A 24,286-nucleotide genomic window follows, 5' to 3' on the forward strand; every position below is an offset into this window, starting at 1 on the left:
TTACAACTTAATAATGTCAACAAGGTAAATAAGTCGTTTCCGAACATAGCTGTTTTTTATTTTTGTTTTTAGACAGAAACGTTGTTATAAATACAAGACAATTATTCCTTTTTGTAAATCACATTCACCAACCGGTGAGACATTGACTGATCTCTTGAATATTTTTTCCTTTAATTTATAAAAGGAAAAAATGAGTTCTCAAGTCTCATGGTGGGTTTTTGGGGTGATGACTGTTGTGTTGATTCTCAACTTGGAGTTTAGCGTTGTGGAAGGAGGAGCCTCTGAGGAGACTAAGGTATGTAATGTGTCAAAATATTTTTGTTATTATATAGTAATGGAATCATAAAATCGATCGGGTAAAGGAATGGTTAACATGCATTGCATATATATAGATCCACATAGTGTACCTTGGTGAAAGAGAGCATAATGACCCGGAGCTTGTAACGGCCTCGCATCTCCGCATGCTAGAATCATTACTTGGAAGGTACCAAAAAAGCCCATATATATTTAGACGTGCAACAAAACGTTGTTGAAAATAAAATCAACTAACGGGTTTTGTGGAAATATGCATGGTTGCAGCCAAAAAGATGCAAATGAGTTCATGGTTCATAGTTATCGACATGGTTTCTCAGGCTTTGCCGCCCATCTTACGGATTCTCAAGCGAAAAAGATCTCAGGTACGCACTAAAAAAAAATGCATATCATACAAACACACATTTTAAATTTTAACTATAGTTTATGGATTTGAGTTTCTCATATATATGTTTAGAGCATCCGGATGTAGTTCAAGTGACACCCAATAGTTTCTACGAGCCCCAAACAACAAGGGCATTTGAGTACTTGGGGCTTTCTCAAAGCTCACCTAAAGGACTTCTTCATGATGCCAATATGGGTGAGGATGTCATCATCGGTATCTTGGACTCGGGTAAGTTTGCATAGAGAAGTGTATAATATTTTTTTTGGCACGACTTATATTTATATATATTTGTGTATATGTTGTCTGCAGGCGTGTGGCCAGAGTCGCCGTCATTTAGTGACAAAGGGCTAGGGCCGATCCCGAAACGATGGAAAGGAACGTGTGTGGACGGTGAAAAGTTCGACTCGAAGAAGCATTGCAACAAGAAGCTGATAGGAGCAAGGTATTACATGGACAGCCTCTTCAAAAACAACCGAACGGACAGCGGAATACCAGACACCGAGTACATGTCAGCAAGGGAAGTCTTCGCTCACGGGTCCCACGTCGCCTCCACAGCAGCAGGAGCCTTCGTCCCAGATGTGAGTGACAACGGGCTTGGAGTGGGCACAGCGAGAGGCGGGGCACCTAAAGCACGTATCGCCATGTACAAAGTGTGTTGGCAAACGCAAGATGGCTCATGCGCGACCGCAGACATACTAAAGGCCATGGACGATGCCATAGCCGACGGGGTCGACGTGATATCGATTTCTTTGGGAAGTGCGATCCCTATATCCCGTGAAATCGACATCAGTAATGTGTTCTCGTATGGAGCTTTCCACGCGGTCTCCAAGGGCATTACCGTGCTCATGGCAGGTGGCAACTTCGGACCCCATGCTTACACCGTCCAGAACATAGCTCCATGGATAATAACAGTTGCTGCCACCAGTCTTGACCGGTGGTTTCCCAAACCTTTGACACTAGGAAACAACGTGACGTTATTGGTAAAAAAAAACAAATCAAAACTAGCCAAGTTTTACATGTAACAGTATCCTAATGTGTTACTAAATTATGTAGGCACGAACCCCATCCGTGGACCCTGAACTCCAAGCAGAACTCATATACGTAGACAGCTCAAAGGAGATGACCAGTGAAGCAGCAGGAAAAATTGTGCTAGGTTTTACAACTGCTGAAAATGGAGAGTCTGCAACTGATTTTCTAAACAAACAAATGGAAGTTCAGGCGGCTGGTGTAATCCTTGCCGGCAGAAGAAGTGATAAGATGATAGTTTCCGAAGGTCTGATTAACCTCAACATCGACTATCAGCAAGGGACTACAATTTTGAACTACATAAAATCCACCAAGTATTATTTATTTAGTTAGTTATTTATACCACTGGTTAATTAAGTTGATCACTTTTGCTAGTTGTTTAAAGTCTCACTTGTGATTACAGTAAGCCGACCATAACAGTGAGTCCTTCAATCGCACTCACTGGACCACTTGTAGCTACTAAAGTTGCTGAATTCTCCGGCAGAGGGCCCAATTCTGTATCTCCATATGTTCTCAAGGTAATAACTTAATTAGTCTTTCTATATAATATATAGTTTAACAACATTCTTTTTTTTTTTTGCACTGAACACCAAACGTTATGTATGCAGCCCGATATCGCAGCACCTGGTGTATCCATAGTGGCAGCTTGTACCCCAGAAAAAATGAACTACGAGAACGGGTACACGGCTATGTCTGGTACTTCAATGGCAGCACCTGCCGTTGCCGGTGTGGTTGCTCTACTCAAAGCTGTGCATCCTGATTGGTCTCCTGCCATGCTTAAATCAGCTATCATCACTACAGGTAAAAATTATATTCCTATGATTTTAAATCGGTATATCAAGCATAATATAATCAATCACTATACTAAATGTCCTACCATAAAATAAATTTATTATTTTGTATATCAAATTAGATATTTGGAATTGAGTTATATTTAGTGATCTAATCAATTGACTCCTTACTTGGTTAAGCTTCCTCAACGGATCCCTATGGAGAACCTATCTACTCAGAGGGATTATCACGGAAACTAGCTGACCCTTTTGATTTCGGGGGAGGACTGGTGAATCCAGACAAAGCAGCAAACCCTGGTCTTGTCTATGACGCAGACGTACAAGACTACATTCGTTTCCTATGTGCTTCTAGTTATGACGAGGTGTCCATCACCAAAATATCAAAGCAAACAGTCAAGTGTCCGAGTCCAAGGCCATCTATGCTCGATCTCAATTTGCCGTCTATCACCATTCCATTCCTCAAGGAAGATGTGACTCTCACTAGAACCGTCACTAACGTTGGACCCGTCAACTCCGTATATAAACTCATCGTTCAGCCTCCTATGGGTGTCAAAATCTCCGTCACGCCCCAAACATTGGTCTTTAACTCAGGAGTTAAGAAACTCAGCTACCAAGTCACAGTCTCCACAACCCACAAAGCCAATTCTATTTACTTTTTTGGGAGTTTGACTTGGACGGATGGTATTCACAACGTCGTCATCCCATTATCTATCAGGACACAGATGGTGAAGTACTTTGACCAATAAGTTTACACTATTTCCATTATCATATTGTAACTCATAATGATTTTCAATGTACTTCAACCATTGTGTTTACATTTGTTTCCAAGGCCTTGTAAGTAAGAGCAGACCTCATAATATCAAAGTCTATAACTTGTCTATGATGCAGATGAATTTAATACTTCAAAGTTCAATATACAACCAACGTCATCATATTCCTATCATTTGATACATCTATATTAATCATCTACTAAAAGTTTGTTGATGACATGATGTCAAGAAAATAGAAATAGAAAATGTAAAAAATGCTCTCTTGCTTTAACAAATGCCTACAAGGCCATCTGACCTTTTTGCCATCATTAGTATTCATTGAGGATCGTTTAAAGGTAAAATGTAGATGATCAATTTCACAACAAAGTAAACCTTAAGGTAAAAATTGTAAAAATCTGCTACAATAGTTTGTCTAAATGGGAAAGAACTGAAGAGAGATTCATTACCAACAAATTCCTTCAGTGAGTAGATGTTTTCTCCCACTGAAGCTGCTTTAAACAAGTGCATGTTTCTTGTTGTAATGTTCATTCTGATTCCACCATCCAAGCCATTCTAGAATAACACCAGCAAGCGTTCTATTAAGATTCAGAACCATCAATCTGAAATCAATAGCTAGATCAAGAAACCATTTTGAAACCTAGTAATCTAAAAAAGAGAAAATGGGGAGTGTGGCATTTTTCTCCTTATCCTTTTCAACTTCATTCCTGCGGAGGTGGTTGTGGCGGCGCAGGGGTCTACCATGTTTTCCAAGAACAACAATGAATGCTAACAAACCAAACGCCCCCAGAAGTGTCTTTAAACCCATTCCCATTTTCCTGTGAATCCCAATGACAAGAGAATAGACAAAAAAAACTCTATAAGGTCAAAATAATACTGTGCAGTTCTCTTTGTTATATGGTATAAACTATAACATACCTGGGAGGTCTTCTTTGGCTTTCATCAATGACAACTTCATCATCTGTTTCAGTCAGTTGTTCATTATCAACTTCATCACCTGTTTCAGTCAGTTGTTCAATTGGGACTTCAGGGACTTCCCTGTAAGCAAGAGTTAGTCCTGTCTCAAGAATGGCGACTTTATCTCCAAAATCCACAGAAACTTCCACTTCATCCCTTGTTTCTAACAAGAAATCTTCATTTGAAAAGTGCCCTTGCCAGATGTGTTTTTCACGGTACATACGAATGAGATCTGTTGCTGGATTGCGGCTCCACACATCTCCCTTGGTTTGATTCTTCAATGTGATCTTTGGAATGTATACAGACATCACATCATCTTGTTGACTCACGTATGTTGTCCACACGGTAAACCCGACCAGAACAGAATTTAAAGTTGGTTCAGGGACAGTAAAAGAGATTGAACGTGTCCCATTCTTGAAATTGACCCACTCTGGAATGGTCGACCCCGGGACAAAAACTCCCCCATTGGCACCAACAGCCCATCCCTGTAACACAAATACCACCAATATAAATCACAACCAAGGACACATTCCTAGTCACCACCCATAACTAAGTGAATAAGTGTAAGGTTGCTACTTTGATATCAAGAATCTGGAATCAGTTTAACAGTTTAATATCGGAAAAGAGACTTAGAGAAAAACCTGCATGATTCTTTCTCTGTCAGAATAAGGTATATTGTTGCACATTTCCATGTGGATGGCTCCAACTGTTTTCAGTTCCTCCAGCCCTGGGGTCTCAACGAGATTGTAACAATTTGTGAGGTGCAGTGATTGCAACACCGAACACTCCAGTAAGTCTGGAGTTCTTTCCAACACAGTACAGTTTCTCGCGTATAAAGACCTCAACTTCTTTGGTAAACTAAACATGGATCGAAGTTCTGAGCAATTATCCAATTTAAGAATCTGTAGACTTGGAAGACCAGCAAAATCCGTTTGCAAGTTACGAAAGTTGTTGCCTTGAAGGTCAAGTTCCTCAAGAGAAGACAAACTCCCAAGATTTGCAGGAACCAACTCATCAGATAGATTGCAGGAACCTAAACGCAAAGTCCTTAAGCAGATTAAACCGTTTAATGAGAGCGGGCTTAACAGAGCCACTTGAGAGCTTTCATCAGAGTTGGTGTACTGTCTGTGCTTCCATAACTCCTTGCAGCCATGAAGAGATAACTCTTTCAGCTTCTTAAGTTGATCACTCGAGGAAGGGATTTGCGTTATAGCAGTATAATCAGCTTTGAGAATTGTCAAGGACTCTAGTTCACCTAAAGCATCATCCAATCTCTCAAGCTGCGAGCATCCGGAGAGAATGAGGGTTTCTAGCAACTTCAACGTATAGAGTTCCAACGGGAGTTCACCAAGCTTGATGCAACCACTCAGATTTATTAGAATCAGGCTTCCTTGAAGAACCTTTATGGACTCGTGAACTTTAGCCAATCTTTGACAGTTTATCAAGAACAGCTTCTCAAGGTTTGGGAGATAAGAGAAGTCTGGAGTCTCTGTAAGCTGGATAGAGTGACTGAGGTCAAGGTATTTTAACTCCTTAAGGGACTCATGAGGCTTCTCCAAAAAAAAATAGAACAAAAATCAAAGAATCAAACCTCAACAATAAAGAATATATTTACTGATATCATAGGAACCTTAAAATTATAAATAATACTTTTACCTTCTGATCACTCCAAAGTCGTTTAAGGTTGCTTTTCTGCATGTCCATGACAACTAAACTTCTCAAATGTAAGTTTATGGGGAAAGATTCCTCAGGAAACCCAAGCCAGCAAAGCCATCGTAAACCTTTTGGAAAGTTTTCATAGCTTCCGTTGAGTGCTACATGACAGAGCTGTAACAGTCTCAGCTTACGTAGAATTGAAAATGCTTTAACCTCAAAGTTCTCAACAGCCGTAACGTCAGCCTTCAAGCTAAGTCCTTCAGTTTCATCTGTTCCCTGATTAAACAAACAATTTCATTAGTTAAATGTTACCCTAAGTCTCTTTGGTTGAGACAGAAAATGCATGCATAGAACTTTTGTTCCTTACAGAATAGTTTGCCAATACATCTATAACATGTTCCCGGTCCCACAATCTACTCCATCTCTCACAGTTCCTCAGAGATGTTCCTTTGACGATATATCTTCCCATGTCTCGTAGTAAGTCATGCATCATCAGGCTGTTATCATGGATCGTAATGAGACACCTCTCCTTTAACACCTTGAGTCCTGCGACAGGCTCTAATTCGCATCCATCCAAGATGCAATCTACATAGTCTTTATCCATCCCAATGAAGAAGCAAGATATATCCAAGAATATGTCTTTCTGCGAGGCGTTTAGCGCATCAAAGCTGATCTGAAGCTTTGCTTGAATGTTATCATCCGGTATTCTTTTCAACGCTTTCAACGTGCTTTTCCACTCCGAAACGCTTCTTTTGTAGAGAAAAGCACCCAAGACTTCCATAGCCAAGGGTAGTCCTCCACAGTATTCAACCAATCTTTTCGGGAACTGGAGAAACTCTTCAGGAGGTTCACTGCTTCTAAAGGCATGCCAGCTTACAAGATCAAGAGCTTCATCAGCGTTAAGTTCCTTGGGTGAATATATATTTTCTACGTCAAGCTGCTCTAACAGATGCTTGTTCTTGGTTGTAATGATTATCCTGCTTCCTGGACCAAAACAGCTCAAATATATTCCGACAGAATGAAGCTGAACTATGTCTTCAACATCATCAATTACAACAAGTACCCTTTTGTTGCGAAATCTTTGTTTCACCGCATGATCCATGTTGTTGAACGCAGCTTCATCCTTCCTTAAGATATCCGAAAGAAGCTTCTTCTGAAGATGAAGCTTCCCATCAGGTCTCTTGAAGTAATCTCTAAAGTTTTCTAGGAAACTTCTTCCTTCAAAACGATGTGAGAACTCGTTAAAGGCAGCCTTGGCTAACGTTGTTTTACCAATCCCAGCCATTCCCCAGATTCCAATAATCTGAACATCATCCAAACCAAAGCACATTAGCTCTTTGATACGACCTACACGTGGTCTAATACCAACGGCATATGTTGGTAAATGCAAGTATGAACTAGGCAACACTCGGAGAATGTCTCTAGTCAATTGGTCGATCAATTCTGCATCACTATCCCCTGCACAATCCACATCATTGCTGGTTAAATATGGAGATAAGAAATCCATTTGGTGCCTAAATAGGCAACAAAAATTTCAGATATAAGCGACAAAACGAACCGACCAACCATTACTACTGTGATACCCTTTCAAATTTGCAATACTGGTCAAAGCTTTCCTCCACTGATACCCTTTCCACTTGCTCTCTCGACTCGTGCACATTATGCGGTGTTTATGAAAGGATTCACCAAATGGTCCACTTTGTCTGCGTACATGCGACGGCTCAATTTTGTAGAAAACTGGGAATACCAGGTGTCCGGGGTCGTTTTTCAAGCACCGCATAATGTGCACGAGCTCATCAAGGCACCACGATGATGAAGCATAGCTCTCGGATAAAACAACAACGTAAATTTTGGAGTTTTTAATGGCCTTCATCAGCTCCGGGGGTATGCTTTCTCCTATCTCTAGTTCTCTATCGTCCTTGAATGTGTATATACCAGATCTCACTAGACTCTTGTAGAGATGGCTTAAGAAACCGCTGCGCACATCTGGTCCACGGAAACTTAAGAACACATCGTAGCTCCATCGCTCCCGAGTTTGTCCACTGGAATCACCCATACCTGACAAAAAAAAATTGGGAATATTGAGTGAGAGATACTCGAGACACACTTAGTATATCCGATTCTACAAAGACATGAACGGGAAAACGAATCTGAAACATCGTTTGCTTATTTGCTTTGAACCTCTTCTTCTTCGCAAGTTAGTACTCTCAGACCGTAGAACCTGACACAGACAGATCTAACAATCAAAACCAGAGGAAGTTTGAAACAAAACGGATCGGTTGAGAACATTCAGATTAGCAGGTGCATCTAAAACTAGCGTCTACTTCCGTTGACTTTGTTAGTTGTGCAAATGCATCGCAACTTCTACATAAAGCGTGTGTAGTTAGTTGGTAGGATAACCATGGTTCCTAATATTTTTAGTTACTATATTCTTCATCTCATTTTTATTTTATTTGTAAATAAAAATAAGTAATCACATCATTCATACTAAAATAAAAAAATTTAAGAGTATATATACTATAAAAAAATAAAAAAAAATCAAGAGTATAACATAATGACTTTTGGGTAAAACCAATAGATGTTTGTATTTGTATGATCATGGGACACGTTGAGATTAATGTTTTTATGACCATCAAGTTAATATTTTAATGACTGATCTAACGCGGGTTCTTCTGTCGAAACATGCAAGAATAAATTCAATTCAAACACTCAGTGCAGACACGATCAAAGAGATGCAATGAATCTCTGAAAAAGGCTGTAAAGGTGAAATGGAGATGCAAGAAAATTCAGAATGACATCTCAGAGAGAATCAAAGGAGCGTAGAAACTGCAAAGAAGAGATCATTAGAATCAAAAGGGATAATTTTTCACAAAAGTCTCAGAGAAAAAAGAAGAGACAAGGCATGGAGGAGGTGATTGAGGTCAAGAGATTTGCCTGGAATCATCAGAATAGTGGAGAAGCTACTACACAAAACTTGGTTGATCCTCTTGAGGAGATTACCTACACGAGATCGCCTCAGACGCTGGGGACTAAATGTTCCTCCTGAGTGTGTGTTGTGCTCAACGGGTACTGAAACTCACCATCACCTCTTCTTCGAATGTGACTACTTTTCCAGCATATGGTTGCACTTTGCACAGGCAATCTTGCCTGATACCCCATCAGATATTCACTCTGCTGCTGCTTTGATCTCTCGCGAACGTCTTGGTCCGAAGGCCTCGCCAGTCATAAAGCTCATACTACAATCACTTTCATATCTTATCTGGAGGGAGCGCAACGCACGCATCTTCACAGCTGTCTCCACCCCTGCGGTTGGTATTCGTCAAGCCCTAGATGGCCTTGTTCGGGACCGCCTAATCTCCTTCCCCTCCACCGACCTGTCTCCATCTATGCTACAGTTCTTCTTCGCCTGTACTAGGCCTCCATGAGGAGTGTTTGCATAATAAGTTGTAACCAACATTAAAAATCGAAAATGGTATAAATTTAACATTTTACCAAAAAAAAAAAAAAAAAAAAAAAGCTACTACACAAAAGAACACGAGTTAGTGTTTTATAGCTTCACAAAAGGATATTCTAGAAAGGTTTCGATGATTACCTGAGCATTTCAGAACAATGTGGTAAACACCAGAGAACAGAAAAAGTGATTGATGAGCTGTGTTCTGGATATTCACTAATCATGACAAAGAGTACGTACAAAGGAGAAACGATTTCGATGGCTATCTCGGAATTTAATCGAACAGATGGAGTGTGGAATTTGGTAAGCAAACGAAAATGTGAAGTCGTAGCATCAAAACTATGATCAGAGCATCAAGCGACTAGGCAATGGTTGATTCAGCTGCACGCAAATGGAAATTAAAGTACTCGAGAACATTTTGATTCTCTTCTCCTCTGTCAGCAACAAACGCAGTAGATTCAGATCAAAGCTTGAGCAGATCCGTGTGATCAATCATCTACGGATAGAGAAAAATTAACAGTTACAGTATTGTAAAATAGCTTTTAAGTGAGAAAGGACTGTGACGAAGAATTTTCACACTGTGATCGGGATGTTCTCGTTCAGGAGCTGTTACAATTGGAAAACGATTTAGGGATTCACCTTCGGCGGAGGCGGACTCGATTCGAATTTCGCCGGATGGAATCGCTGCCTGCAAAGATTCGCCGGAAGTTCCAATTGCACGTCGGGATATGTTTCTGAACCTAGATCGGAGAAAGGCACAAGGGTTGCGAGAGCACATAGGTAGTATCGAGATGCCATGGAGATCACCGGAAAAGCTGAAAAATCCCGTCGAATTTTTGCTTGGATTGTTCAGTGAAAGAACGCGAAACTGTGCATGGGAGATTGTAGGTTTATGGGCCTAAATCATTTATTCTATGGCCCAAATATGAAACCTGTGTATTGATAAGCACACTTGGGCTACTTTCCTCTATAGCCCAATAATAAAGAAGGGAAACTGTGAACAGCTAAATCGGCTAAGGTTTTTGCAGGGAAAAGATCCAATTTCTACCCGAACAATTTCAATCATGCCAAATACGACCCAAACAATTAATCAGTGGCAAATACGATATTAACTCAATTATAATTCAAAAAAACTATCTGAACTTTTTAAAACGTGCCTAAATCTACATTAACTCTAACATAAGTTGGTCAACTGTTAACAAGATAAAACGACATCATTTTGATATACGAGAAAAAATGTCAATTTCGACCCCAACACTCTCAGTCATGCCAAATAGAACCGAAAAAATAGTCAGTGCCAAAAATGACCTCAACTCAATTATAATTTAAGAAAAATTACCCAAACTTTTTAAAACGTACCTAAATCTACATTGACTCTAACAGAAGTTAGTCAACCGTTAACAAGATAAGACAATGTCGTTTTGATACATATATTTTTTTAAAAAAAATATGTTCATTTCGGGACTTAAACCCGTGTCGGGATATCCTTTTAAAGGGGTACACTGACAACTAAACTAAAGTAATTTTTTGAAATATTATTATAAATTGAAATTCCCCATTATATAAACTACTATTCTTCTTCATCTTATCCAATTTAAAACTTTGGTGATTGTTTTGTATATTTTAGTTATTATTTAATATGTCTAATATTTTGTACAACATATCTTAGTGAAAGAAAGGTAAAATGCCTCTTAACATTTTTGAACAAAATATCAAAATATATAATATTAACTTTGAAAAATTTTAAAAATCCACTTAAATTTTAAAATTAAAAATAATTTATATGAGAAAATTTTATAAATAAATTCAAAGTTTTAAGTATATTTAAGATCGTATAATAATAAATATTTTATTATTTATGTTTTAGTATGATATAAGTTTATTAAAGATATGATAAATAAAAAACATGTTAATGTATTTATATAAATTAGAAAAAAATGTCATCAAAATTTTAAATTGGATAAGATGAAGAATAATAGTATTTTATATAATTTTAAATTTGTAATAATATTTCAAAAAGTTACTTTTATTTAGTTGTTAGTGTGCCCCTTTAAAAGGGTATCACAGCACAGTTTGAGTTCTGGAATGAACATATTTTTAAAATATATATATAAATCTATATCAGGACGATCATCTTATCTTGTTAATGGTTGACTAACTTATGTTAGAGTCAATGTAGATTTATGCATGTTTTAAGAAGTTCTGGTAGTTTTTCTTAAATTATAATTAAGTTGAGGTCGGTTTTGGCATTGACCATTTGTTCGGGTCCTATTTGGCACGACCGAGAGTATTGGGGTCGAAATTGACATTTTTTCTCGTATATCAAAATAACGTCTTTTTATCTTGTTAACGATTGATTAACTTTTGTTAGAGTCAATGTAGATTTAAGCACATTTTAAGAAATTTGGATAGTTTTTTCGAATTATAATTGAGTTGATGTCGTATTTGGCACTGATCAATTGTTCGGATCGTATTTGACACTGATCAATTGTTCGGGTCGTATTTGGCACAACCTAAATTGTTGGAATCGAAATTGGCATTTTTCCCGGTTTTTGTATATAAAGTCGACGTCGAGCCTAAAAGATGCTATTATATAAAGAGAACAGGGAGCTTCATGCTCGAAGACAATGCGCAAAAGAATACACAATAGGGAGAAAGGGCAATTAAGAGAATCCAAGAGAGCAACTTATAAGGAGTTCAAGTCTAAGATTCAAAAGTCTTGTTTTACTAGTAGAAATTTTGGCTATATCCACGAAAATTTGTGGCAAATGTAAAAATGCAACGAAAATGCTATGAATTGAAAACCGTGGCTTTTTCATTTTTGCTCTATTTTACATAGAAAAATTGAATACAAGAGAGAGGTGGATTAGTGGGTTTGGGTAATTATTTGATTGACAGTGGAAGTTGTAGAGGACAGTTTCGGTTAAAGGCTGAAAACATGTTATAGATACTAAATCTCTTTTTTTGATCAACAGATACTGATTTTGTTAGTTTAGAAACTTTCAAGGTTCAATCGAGTGAAACATCGGTACAGAGAGGACAATCAATTTTAGGTAAGCCATGTTGGAAACATCACCTTCCAAATGTCTTTAAAAATAAATTCAGATATTAAAAGTTTAATGTCTTTTTCTATGTAAAGTCATCATCTAAATACTTTATCTTCTTCCAAGTGCAATAATGAGATATTTGAAATGAATTAGTAACGATTAGCCTTCTAGGTGCATGCATTTGTTGTGTGCTTGCAGTAATATTATATATACTCTGGTCAATGAAAACGAAGCCACCTAATATATTCTATATAAATCATGGTAGATATATTACTTTTGTTTAAAGAATGACAAATATTCTACAAACTATTTTTTTTTTTTTTTGAAACTAAGGCTTATTCTACAAACTATTGGTAAGGAGTAAAACTCATCATCAACAAAGGATTCGAAAACTAAACTCGGAAATTTCCCACACACACACAAATAACAATATAGGAAACTTTTTTATTTTTGCATGTACGTAAAACAACAACAAAACATTGCTAATTAATGAAAAATGGATTAAGATATAAGCATGTGGCTTTATAAAAAAAAAATACAAAAAAGGCTTTAGGCGACAGATTGGCGTTGGACGAAAGTAGTAGGCTCATGTGGGCTTCTTCTGTTCGCCATATCTACTCACGTCCTAACAAAATTTTAATTTTGAACACAATTATTTTAAAAGAAAAAAAACAATTTAAATACACAGGAGGCTCTTTACCGATTCTTCGTTATATGATTAGAGTTTTTGTTTTGTTTTGTTCTTAGCAATATTGTTTGCATCCGTATAATATATCGCCACACACAACAAAAGGTTTCGTCTTTGCCACTTTTATTCATTCAATGGAGGAAGACAACAACAAGCAGAGAAGTAGATTCAGAAAAATCTGTGTCTTTTGCGGAAGCCACTCTGGTCACAGAGAAGTTTTCAGTGACGCTGCCATCGAACTCGGCAATGAACTCGTCTGCTCCCTTCTCTTCTCTTTACGATTAAAAAAAAAACATAAACTTTACTAAACCTCAAAGAAAGAACTCAAACTTTCCTTAAAAAACAGAGCTTTTACTCTGTTTTTGAATATCTAAAGACCAACTTTTTAAGTTCACTTGCTCGTTCAATATGGTTTTCAGACAAATGGGTTTGTAGTTTTGTTTGTGTTGTGTCTATATTCAGATTTTGAGGTGTAAACAATAGGGTCTTCCTCTGTTTTCTGAATGTGTTAAGGTGAAGAGGAAGATAGACTTGGTTTATGGAGGAGGAAGTGTTGGGCTGATGGGTCTTATCTCCAGGAGAGTTTACGAAGGTGGCTTCCATGTTCTCGGGTTAGTTTTTTTTAAAGAGTCTCCTTTCATTTCTAAACTTCTCTAAGGGTTTCTGATTGGATTCTATGTACTCGCAGCATCATTCCCAAGGCTCTGATGCCAATTGAGGTATTTATCTTCCAGGAAGTAGCAAACTTGGCCTGAGTTTTGAAGTTTATCTACTGATGAATGTGTTCATATGAATTAAGTTGAGGACTAAGAGTGATGTATAATAGTTTTAAGTTAAATTTGATGGTTTCATGGTTTGCCTTTTTACCGTATCTTATGACTAGATATCTGGTGAGACTGTTGGAGATGTAAGAGTGGTTGCAGACATGCACGAACGCAAAGCTGCAATGGCACAAGAAGCTGAGGCCTTCATCGCCCTCCCTGGTTAGAAAAAAGCCTTCATATACAGAACCAAAACAACTTTTCAATGCTAATTTTTTTTTGTTTTGTTTCAGGAGGTTATGGGACTATGGAGGAGCTGCTGGAGATGATAACATGGTCACAACTTGGCATCCACAAGAAAACGGTATTCTAACATTTTATTTACTTATGTCAAGAAGATGCAGAGACTATAAGTTCTTACCTTGATTGGTTTGGGATGTTTTTTTTATTTTGCAGGTTGGTATATTGAATGTTGATGGGTACTATAACAGTTTGCTTGCTTTGTTTGACACTGGCGTTGAAGAAGGCTTTATCAAACCAGGCGCACGTAATATCGTGGTTTCTGCCCCAACAGCCAAAGAGCTTATGGAGAAGATGGAGGTACATTCACCTTCTTCTTTGTTCTGTGATTCCACCAGTTCTGTTTCTAAGACTTTGTGTTCCTATTCTTGACAGGAATACACTCCTTCACACAAGCACGTTGCGGCACACGAAAGCTGGAAAGTTGAAGAGCTTGGAGCCTTACCCTGGAAAACAACAAAGCAAGCCTCAATAAAAAAACATTAGTATTTGTTAGCTTATGCTACTTCCATTTCAAGTTTAGACCTGCAGAATCCAACAATGTGTGTATAAGAAAAAACTCAAATCTTGTTGCAAATTCGAAACAGCACATTGGGTCCCTAATCTGAAAGTGTTGCTGCTTATGTTTTAGTTAAGTTTTTTTTTTTTTGGGATGTTCTGTATAAAGAAGTCTCAACCTTTTTTATTGTTTGTTTGTTATGTTAATTTTGGTTTCCCTAAAGAAGGAATCTTTATGATTGTGGGTGATGCAGACAAGTCCCACAAGTTGTCGTATCATAGTGAATGTTCATTAGAATAGGAGTGTGTGGTCCCTTTTGTTTGTTTCATTCGATGGCTTACAAAAAATGTGAATGATGTGTGTCATCGATGATGGGTTTCTTCCTTTTGCTAAGTAGTGCCTTTTGTAGTGGGGAATGATTTGGATATGTGTGTGTTGGATCATTTTGATTAAGCCATTGGCTATTTTTAAAGGTGATCATGATGACCTTCATGGTAATAAAAACATTACTATTTTTTAATTCACTTTTTCTTTTTTTGAATCACAATAAAAACATTTCTATAGAACGTTCTATAGAACGTGTTTTTAGTTAGTAATAAAATGGATTAAAAAAGATTTGGTCAAAGATTGATGTATTCTTTAACACTTTTTAAAGTATTAAGATCCCTTTAAAATGAGTGCAACAAAACTATTTGTGTCTGCTTACCACCAACCAGGAAGCCTTTTCTAAGATATTAACAAAAGAAGAAGATAGAAACAAAACCAGCTAGACAAGTATACATCAATTAGCAAGAAAACATTATTATTGTAATGTGTAAACACAAAATAAAATTAGGAATATAGATATAAAACTTCAGTCAACAAGTTCTACTGAAGTTCTCTAAGACAATGTATTTCATGTGATCTCCATAATTGCTTCCCTTCAATCCAATGTAAAACCATTAGTCTAGACAGATTCAAATAAATTCAATCCTCACATAACTAGTATCACTTCAGCATGTCCTTGTTAATTCATCAAGTTCATCAAATTTTACTCTCATTAGTTTCTTAAGCCAATCTTTGAGTACCAATACAAAATGGGATGTCTTAAATCTTGGAGTAGCTTTAGTTTACTAATGAAATAATACATATTTTCTAAATTTTGGCAAAAAAACTAAAGAAAAATATTAGTATATTTTAGTGAGGGGACCCAAAAGTAAAGAGAAAAAGCTGAATGGGAGTGTGGCGATTATGATCAACGTGAAGGAAACGAAAAGTAGAGATGGTAAAAGACTAAAATAGTAAAAAGATGGTGTGTCACTTCATTGTCAAACATAATTGTCTCCCTCAGTTTTGACGTATGTCCTGATTTGGTACCAAATATAGGTTAAGCCACAACCTAATTTGATGTTCGGTTTCTCGTGCATTATATATCTCACCCCCATCTTTTTCTCCCTTGAAATTGGTTAACCTGTCTTTTTCACTCTCAGTACCGACAAGTTACTTGCACATCATTATCTTTCTTTTTTTCTCAAGATATTATTAATTAATAGTATGTACAAAAAGAAAAGAAGAAGAGCATGCATGGAAGAACTAAGACATTTTAAGATACATCACAAAACATTTAAGCTTGGATTTGAAAATACAACTCTGTTAGAGATAGAGCTGGAAAAATTTAAACCGAACTATATTTTCCAAATAGAAAGAAACTGCATCAAAATTAGAGCCACATACAATAAGAACTCATATTTCGAATTTCAGATACCAAAAGTAACATCATAAACTGATCCAAAGCTCTTGATTTTGAACTGTTCCCACAACAATTATATCGATGAGATGAACCCCTGAAAATCTGATACCTTTAGTCCACAAAATTCAGGGGATAAATTGTATTAAACCAAACGCGCCAAGAAACATTCATTGGTGTTTCCTCAAGCCTTAGTCTTTCTCCTTTGATGGGGTTGTTAAGAGATGGTGCAATGTTGCTGCTTGGATAACCGCACTTGGGTTTGTATCTTTCTGTACGTGAGAAGCTGTCCGCCTTGTGCTGAAACCTCTTTCTAAACTGGTCTGTCTCGAACGCCTGAATGACCGCGGAAGATGTCTGATAAGTCGTGATGAAGTCACAAATAATACAACACCTAGCATGATCAGTAACCTGCCAAAGTTTCAAGACTCTCTCATCATCCACATATAATTCTACAATGTGTTCTATGTTCATGCACATAATGCACGATGTTTCATCTCTGATAATAATACAAGAAGATGGTGGGTAGAACTTTACCATCCCAGGAGAAGTAAAAGCCGTCCAGATGGTGAAGTGGGCAACTTCTCACCAAGAGCAAACATTCCTGCAACCACGCCTGTTACAATTGATGCCACTGCAGCGCAAGTGGATACTACAATTGCTCTCCCATGTTTTAGTCCCCGAGTCTGATAAAGTAAAAAAACAGAAGAAGACTAGAGTTATGATGAACTAAACATCCTTTATGTTATACACAACGGTGCATTCCTCACTCAAATGCAGATAAGACAGGGGACGTAGAAAAGCATAAACCTGATAGAAAAATCCTGTTCCACTGCAGCATATACTTATCGAAATGCACATGGGAATGAACATTGCAGAAAACCCTTGCTCCACGAATACAAAACCCATCTTTGATACTACAGATGCCATCCTGTGATCAAACGAGTTATAGACTATTGTCAGCTATGTAGCTACGAATACAGTTCAAATAAAGTTTGAAATCTCTTTTGAAATGTTTCTGCAGACACAACAGCACATTGGTCCGTATATACATTTCGAAAATCAACAGCAAATGTTACTGGATATATAGAAGGTAACGAAAGGTAAAATATAATCAACACCAAAACGATAAGCTCTTTTCCAAATACCCGAATAAAACCCCAGATTCCAAGCCATAGATGATTTCTTCCACCACTTCATACTCCATCTGCACACCAAAACAAGGCTAAATGCATACGGAAGGAGAAATATAACGAAAACGACATTAGCGTTTGATACAAGCTCTCATCGCTCCAAAGTCTAAAAAACTAGAGAGTTTAGAGGATAACATACCAGCTCCTGCTCCCTGCGCTGGCGTTTATAGATATGAAGCCACGCATTTAGTAGTACCTTGTTGCAAGAAATTCAACACCCGAGTTATCAGAAACATTGCCATTAACACACCAATCAAGTGATACTATTATCCGACATTAGATGAAAAAGAATATACTCTAATGATCAGACTTGGAAATGAGATACACAAGTAAATGAATACCCTAAGTCAGCATAAAGATGAACAGAGATGATGCCAAAAGAGAAAGACTTTGATATGAAATACCATAGATGAAAGGTACCTACAAACAAGAAGGCAACAACAAGTGCTAGCCAGAGCAACTGGAAGACAGATATCAAAGAAGCTACTTGCTCCTCACCACCAGCACCAACTCCTACAGCAAAAAAAAAAAAAAAAAAAAAAAATCTTCAAATTATATTTTTTTTTATTCTACCGTCATAATATTTTTTAAACAGCTACACAACACTATCCAGAAGATGATAGCGAACAGGGTTATTACCTATGGTGCCAATGCCAGCCATGGTAATCCCAATCCAGTCAAACACATTCATAACTTCCTTCAAATAAAAATGCGAAAATACGGAGAGAATAGCAAGTCCACATCCAGAGACTGGCTGAACAACAGACACCTACAGAGAGTACACAATCAATAATTAGCACAGCCACTAATCATTCCTAGTAGGTGAAAGTATGTGAAGTGTATGCTTAGTACAGGGGCGAGAGAGAGTGCCCTGAGCATCAACAAAGCCCCAAAAATGTCCATGAGAAAACCTAACGCCCATGGTTTGTTACCAGCATACGCTCTTATCACCTGAAAGATTCAAAAAAATTGATGATCAAACGTGAAATTCACCTCCAAGGATCATCGGGAACAAATCCAATGTGTGTTTGAATCACAATACCGATCAAAATGTTACATAACAAACCAAAGTTAGACTCCGATCCAATTCTCAAATACAAGAATCTATCATTGAATCAAAGGGAAATTGAGAATCGAGGAGAGAGCATGCGATCGAGAGGGAGGGACCTTGAGCTTGAGGGAGAGAGGAGGGAGGATGATAGTGCCTTTCTTCTGGAGAACTTTGCCGATATTGTTACCGGCGGTGGCTGCGAGCGTCAGGCAAATCGACTCCCACATTATCCGATCTTTCTCTCTAACCGCCCCAACGAGAAAGCTCCTCCGACTCAAAAAAAAAAAAAAAAAAAGTTAATGAAGAAATTGATTTTCCAGATATTGCAATAAGCCCCTCCGAATTTGTGTTGTTGACTTGACTTGACAAGCCGTGAAATATAAAAATTGGTAAATAAACCCTGTTTATAGCAATCTTTATTATTCTTTGTCAGGACTGTATTATTAATATTCCAACAAAATTTAATCTTAATACTGTTTGAATTTTATTGATTAATCTTAAAATAAATTTCATTATGTTTTTGATAATCTAATTCAGTTAGGTGATTATTATTGCCATATACTGAAAGTAGACTAGTTGAAGTAAAGTGATATGGGAAATATTATTGAGTTGAGTCTACCATAGGTTTCTCATGTTCAATCATCAGATGAAAGACTCAAGAATATACTAACCACATGGAGGAATCATTTTAGTAACATAACTTGTTTTTTTTTTTTAGATCTCCAGTTGAATTTTGATAACCTGAAAAGGTTTCATATTGAGAATAATCCAAACACTCAATACATATTCCTCTTGTTGAATATAAACAAAGCTTTTTGATGATGCAGAGTTATGTAAATGGAAGGTTACCAAAACGATTTGAACATAACCAGCGAGGATTGATTAGTCAACACACCAACCATATCCAAGTCTAATGGTAAACAAGATTATATATAAGTTATAACCAATGAAACAAGAATGAATCATATCTCATGAACTTGCAGTAACACAAGTGAGAGACCTATCACAATCTACTTTGAGCAATATGTCTTTTTTTTTTTTTTTTTTGGAAAATACTTTGAGCAATATGTTGACAAACGAATAACCATAGCAAAGGGATTGATTCTCCACCGTACCAAGATTTTGTGAACCCAGGAAAAATATGTAAAACTAATTTGATCATATATAGTTTGTGGCCAGGCAGCTATCACAGTTACATTGAAGAATACAACACGCATAGATATAAGAAGAGATAAAAAGATAAAAATATATCATCACCAGCCATAGAGGACCTGCGTATACCTCTGCTTAAGCCATCTAAAACTTTTTCTAAACGACCCTTTGACTTTTCCTTCAACACTATACATCTTATAACTCGCAACCCTTTTCTTCCTCAGCAGCTCCGGGTCCGTTATCCCCCAAGACTTCGACCTCTCTATCGACTTCCCCTTCTTGATATCGTATATGTTGTTCTCTGTCGCCGTCGCGTACGAGGCGCTGTAGCTCCTGAAGTCTCCGGTTCTTGGACCGCCGTGGTAAGGCTGGATCTGCATCCCTCCGTCTCCATACGGTGGTTGACGACCGTAGTGATCCATTGAGAGGCCTGCGAGAGTTCGAGAGAGTTTTTTCTTTTTCTTTTTCTTTTTTGGATACAGGTCAGAGAAAGAATAATTGAAGAGACAAAGGAGGAGGATAATAGTGAAACATAAAGACGTGTTAGGTACGTTTATATTCGCATTTTTATTTATTTTCTGGATGATTTTAAAAGTGAGAAAAAACAAATAGAGAAATCATATTATAAATGAATGCATTTGGAAAGGTTGGCATTTAAAAGAGAAATAAGACTTTGTAGATAAGATTAAAATAATGGCTAATGATTTAAACGCATGTATTGCGTTGTATTATTATTTATTAGTTCAAAATCTGATTAAAAATGTTTTATGTCGTCTTTCTGGTATTATATCACATACTAAATTAAAGACTGAAACTCAAAACTACTTTAAACTAAAGAAAATAAAATAAAATAAAACAGTGAAACTTTTTTTTGTTTTATTTATTTTGGGCAAGTGAGCGTTGACCCATTGACCGTTGATTAGAAGAATGTTCAAGGGCAAGTTGTGTGTAATAATGCTCAAGAATCCAAAATTATTTGGCGTGCTGTTGGTATTCACACGTTCGTGGGAGTGTGACTACCAGCAAACAAACAAACATAGAGGACCATCAATGGCTTAATTTTCCACGAGCTATCGTTTTCCCACGCATGAAAAGTTAGATTAATTTAAAAATTAAAAATATCAGAAAGTAAGTTGATAAAAGCTAGTTTCAATCACTATATATAATTAGATATAGTTTAATAGCTAGAAATTATTTAGCTAAGACGATCTAAAAGAAGAGTAATGCTTGTAAACATTTTCATATCAGACACGACGACACCACACACTTAATGAACTTTCATACGTGGAAGACTATCCAAATCGTTTACACCTTTATATTCTAACACATATTGAAATTTGAGAAAATCTTAGACACCGATGTTTCCAGTCTTATCTATGTTCTCAAAACTTCCATAAATTTTAGTAAAAAAAAATCCATAAAATATGCATAATGGATCTAGTGACAAATATACAACATTTATTCACCATACAGCAGTGGATATTTTTATGGACATATGCAGCAGTGAATATACAAATTTACGAGTTCGATACTCAAGGGTACATCTCAGCAGTGATTATTTTATAGGACATGTACAACATTTATTCACCATACATCACAATATCACATATATAAACTCTTTGTTGTGTTCCTTGGGATACACGAGTAATGAAACAAAGGAAGAAGAAACAACAAGACCTTGCCCAAAACATTGTAGACTGAAGTTCAAATCTTTAAAACATCAAATTTACTGCTAATAGGGCTTCACTGACTTCTTCTAGGCCTTATTAAACTTAGGCCAAGCCCACTGTCTCCGTCACATTCCCGGATAAGCCACATATATACCAAGAATCAAATCTCAAGCGAATCGATTTTAAATCTAGAAGAAGGGATAAATGATGACGATGACCAGCATGGTTCTGTTGTCCACTTACGGTGTGGGGACTGGTCGGCATATTCTTTTACGACCACGTGCCTCCCCAGGGACTCTCAACATGATATACACGCCGAAAGTGGAAAACGGAGCTTTGAGTATTGGAGGAGAATCTTAACAGTGCTAATATTTAAATAACGACTATGTGGTCACTCATATACTTTTCTCTATTCTTTTTAATCGATCATAAAATGCTTAATTTGATTTTACCACTCTTTTTTAACTGTTAATTGGTTCTTCCTTTTGTTGAGGCTTCAACTTCAAGCAACACCGCATCCATATAATGGATCCAAACTAGGAGTCAAAGTGAATATGTCCCTTCAAAATACATTATTGCATTGATTTGCCGATGGAGATAAATGAGTGACCACAGGTCAGTCAAAGAAGATTCTGCTAAAGAAGCTAGCTGTTCAAGCCGTCATCTTTCAGATATGGAAACAGAGGAACAACCTCATCCATAACAATGCCTATCTACCTCCTTCCTCTGTTTTCAGGGCTATTGACAGGGAGATAAGAAATATAATCTCCTCTAGGAGATCCACAAAGCAGTTCACTTCTCTAATGGTGACGTGGTTAGTTTAAAGCTTTTGCTGTCCTTTCTATAGGATGTTCTTGATTCATCTTGTTTTTTCTTTTATTTTTGCCAAGATATTTCAAAACTTAAGGTATTGATTTTGTAAAACATTCTCTTCATTTATATGATATTTACAATTTAGCAAAAAAATTTTATCTAGTTGGTGGGTAACACGTATAATGATATAAGAAATGCATAACAAAAATAACAATAACAAAAGAAAACAGTGTACTAGTATATTTTATGATGCTATTGTGTGTGTTTTGCCCGAAAAGGAAAGGTGCCGAGGAAGGACAGACGTCTGCGCACTTCCATATTCGGAATTATAAACTAAGATTTATTGTGTTACAAAAACAAAAAACTAAGATTTATTCTTTAATTACTTTTGGTGGTATATATTCTTCTTCTAGACAGAAAATAAAAACTATTATATCTTCAACTCTGGATCTGGCTGTACGCACACCAATGCTGCAGTGCATCAGGTCAGATGTCATCATTACATGTTCACACTTCTCAGCAGATCTCATCTCACTTTTGATCCGGAGATTATAAAATGTAAAAGAGAAGAAAAATATAATAAAGGAAAGATAGTAGCAAATTTCAAAATGTTTTTTTTTTCTTTTCCTCAGATAGCAATTTTCTGTATAGGTAAAATAAGAAACTGTAGCTAAAAAATGAGAAAAACAATTAGAACATGTAAGAAATAGGTATATCAAAAGATAAAAAAATTAAAGAAAAATATAGAAGTATTAAGGATATTTTAACTCAAAACTAATTAGTAATAAATAAAATGACATATTATTTTTAATATCTGATCTTCTATCTATTCGCTGTCAGATTCTTAACATAATTATCCTTATTTACTTTTTAAGTTGACTCTATTCTCATTTGTTATAGAAATCTTATAAAAACATTTAGTACAACCTAAATAGTTGCCTATTGTATAACAATGGCAGACAAAAAACTTAATTATATAAGTAATGGTTTGATGGAAGATTTTTGTAAATATATAAAACTAGGTAATTTTTCCGTGCTCATGCACGGATATAAATATTTATAAAATAAATATGTTATAATAATTAATTGTTATTTATTTTATATTTTAAATTAATTTATAATTTGTATGCATAATTTATATTAATAATATTATATTACTTTAGTTAGACATATGATTTTAGATATGTTATATCTAGTCGGTTTTGTTGTTTTTTATAGTCGATTTAATTATCATTTGGGTATGTTAGATTTCATCTATTTCTCTGAATTCAACAATAATATTTTTTAATTTTAAATATATTAAAATTATGATTAATTTTTTTTTATTTGCATTCATGTTGGTTGTTGTCTTAGATATATAAATATATTTGAAGAAGATTATATATAACTTAAGATATATTGTGCTTTGATTGAAATATAAAATAAACTAAAGTGTCTAATTCCAAATTACGTATATTAATATAATGATAATATTCTACCATCTCATGCATATATATAAATTTTACAAAAAAAACTAAATTATAACAGTTGGTTAATATTTTATTTTCATTTGTTAATATGTTTTTAGTCATCCTATAATTTACATTTATAAAATAAATTATTATTATTATAAAATTATACATTTTTATTGTAGTTAAATCTATGATTTTAGATATAAGTTGGATTAGCCGAGTCACGCATGTTGTAACTATATTGAGTTATATATATTCTTTCAAATTTAAACTGGAGTATAATTATTTTTATTATAATTAAGTAAAATCAAATTAATTTTTTTATCGTTTAAATGTGCATGTAGTTTCATAGTATTTATCAAATTATATGTTGATTTTCTTAAAACAAAATATCAGAAAATAAAGCAATATCAATATGAAGTTACATACATAAGTAACTGATACAATTTTGGAAGATCATGAACACATATCAATATTTACAATAATTAAAATATTTTATAAATTCTAAAAAATTTATGCTTAGATATATTAAATAGTAAACTGGAATTTATTTTAAATAATCTTAAAACTGAGAATTCAGATTAGCTTTG

The 24,286-nt window shown here is 35.9% G+C and overlaps 4 protein-coding genes and 1 pseudogene across 16 annotated transcripts; 2 read left to right on the forward strand and 3 right to left on the reverse strand.

The window, feature by feature from the left end:
• The first annotated feature begins 162 nt into the window (after positions 1–162).
• Positions 163–3,391, forward strand: LOC106379234 (subtilisin-like protease SBT3.11). Its single transcript, XM_013819238.3, has 9 exons — positions 163–295; positions 393–484; positions 580–677; positions 770–925; positions 1,007–1,677; positions 1,751–2,037; positions 2,127–2,241; positions 2,332–2,524; positions 2,695–3,391. Exons 1-9 carry the CDS (start codon positions 191–193, stop codon positions 3,258–3,260), a joined length of 2,283 nt encoding a protein of 760 aa, XP_013674692.2. The 5' UTR covers positions 163–190; the 3' UTR covers positions 3,261–3,391.
• Positions 2,385–10,232, reverse strand: LOC106380816 (disease resistance protein RUN1). Of its 13 annotated transcripts, none has more exons than XR_007319031.1 (10): positions 9,985–10,232; positions 8,829–9,841; positions 7,461–7,952; positions 6,262–7,352; positions 5,895–6,170; positions 4,880–5,788; positions 4,200–4,723; positions 3,922–4,099; positions 3,731–3,836; positions 2,385–2,491 (listed from the first exon to the last, which is right to left on the reverse strand). XR_007319031.1 is itself a non-coding variant. In XM_048746829.1 (9 exons), exons 3-9 carry the CDS (start codon positions 8,836–8,838, stop codon positions 3,922–3,924), a joined length of 3,480 nt encoding a protein of 1,159 aa, XP_048602786.1. In that variant the 5' UTR covers positions 8,839–9,486; positions 9,586–9,841; positions 9,985–10,232; the 3' UTR covers positions 3,531–3,921. The 13 variants fall into 13 exon arrangements, 11 of the variants coding, with proteins under 11 accessions (XP_048602786.1, XP_048602788.1, XP_048602787.1 ...); XR_007319032.1 differs by lacking the exon at positions 2,385–2,491 and adding an exon at positions 3,208–3,222; XM_048746829.1 differs by lacking the exon at positions 2,385–2,491 and having other exon boundaries at positions 3,531–4,099; positions 8,829–9,486; positions 9,586–9,841.
• A 2,783-nt stretch (positions 10,233–13,015) lies between these two features.
• LOC106379233 lies at positions 13,016–14,771 on the forward strand (annotated as a pseudogene).
• Positions 14,772–16,291: 1,520 nt separating this feature from the next.
• On the reverse strand, positions 16,292–18,956 carry LOC106380815 (probable magnesium transporter NIPA9). The gene is made up of 9 exons (XM_013820646.3): positions 18,727–18,956; positions 18,412–18,510; positions 18,199–18,328; positions 17,984–18,072; positions 17,699–17,755; positions 17,515–17,573; positions 17,177–17,297; positions 16,904–17,052; positions 16,292–16,777 (listed from the first exon to the last, which is right to left on the reverse strand). Exons 1-9 carry the CDS (start codon positions 18,835–18,837, stop codon positions 16,558–16,560), a joined length of 1,035 nt encoding a protein of 344 aa, XP_013676100.2. The 5' UTR covers positions 18,838–18,956; the 3' UTR covers positions 16,292–16,557.
• A 794-nt stretch (positions 18,957–19,750) lies between these two features.
• Positions 19,751–20,392, reverse strand: LOC106379232. Its single transcript, XM_013819237.3, has one exon. It carries the CDS (start codon positions 20,182–20,184, stop codon positions 19,864–19,866), a length of 321 nt encoding a protein of 106 aa, XP_013674691.2. The 5' UTR covers positions 20,185–20,392; the 3' UTR covers positions 19,751–19,863.
• Between the last annotated feature and the right edge of the window lie 3,894 nt (positions 20,393–24,286).

This window comes from Brassica napus, chromosome C2 (assembly GCF_020379485.1).
Source record: "Brassica napus cultivar Da-Ae chromosome C2, Da-Ae, whole genome shotgun sequence".
Taxonomy (NCBI): domain Eukaryota; kingdom Viridiplantae; phylum Streptophyta; class Magnoliopsida; order Brassicales; family Brassicaceae; genus Brassica; species Brassica napus.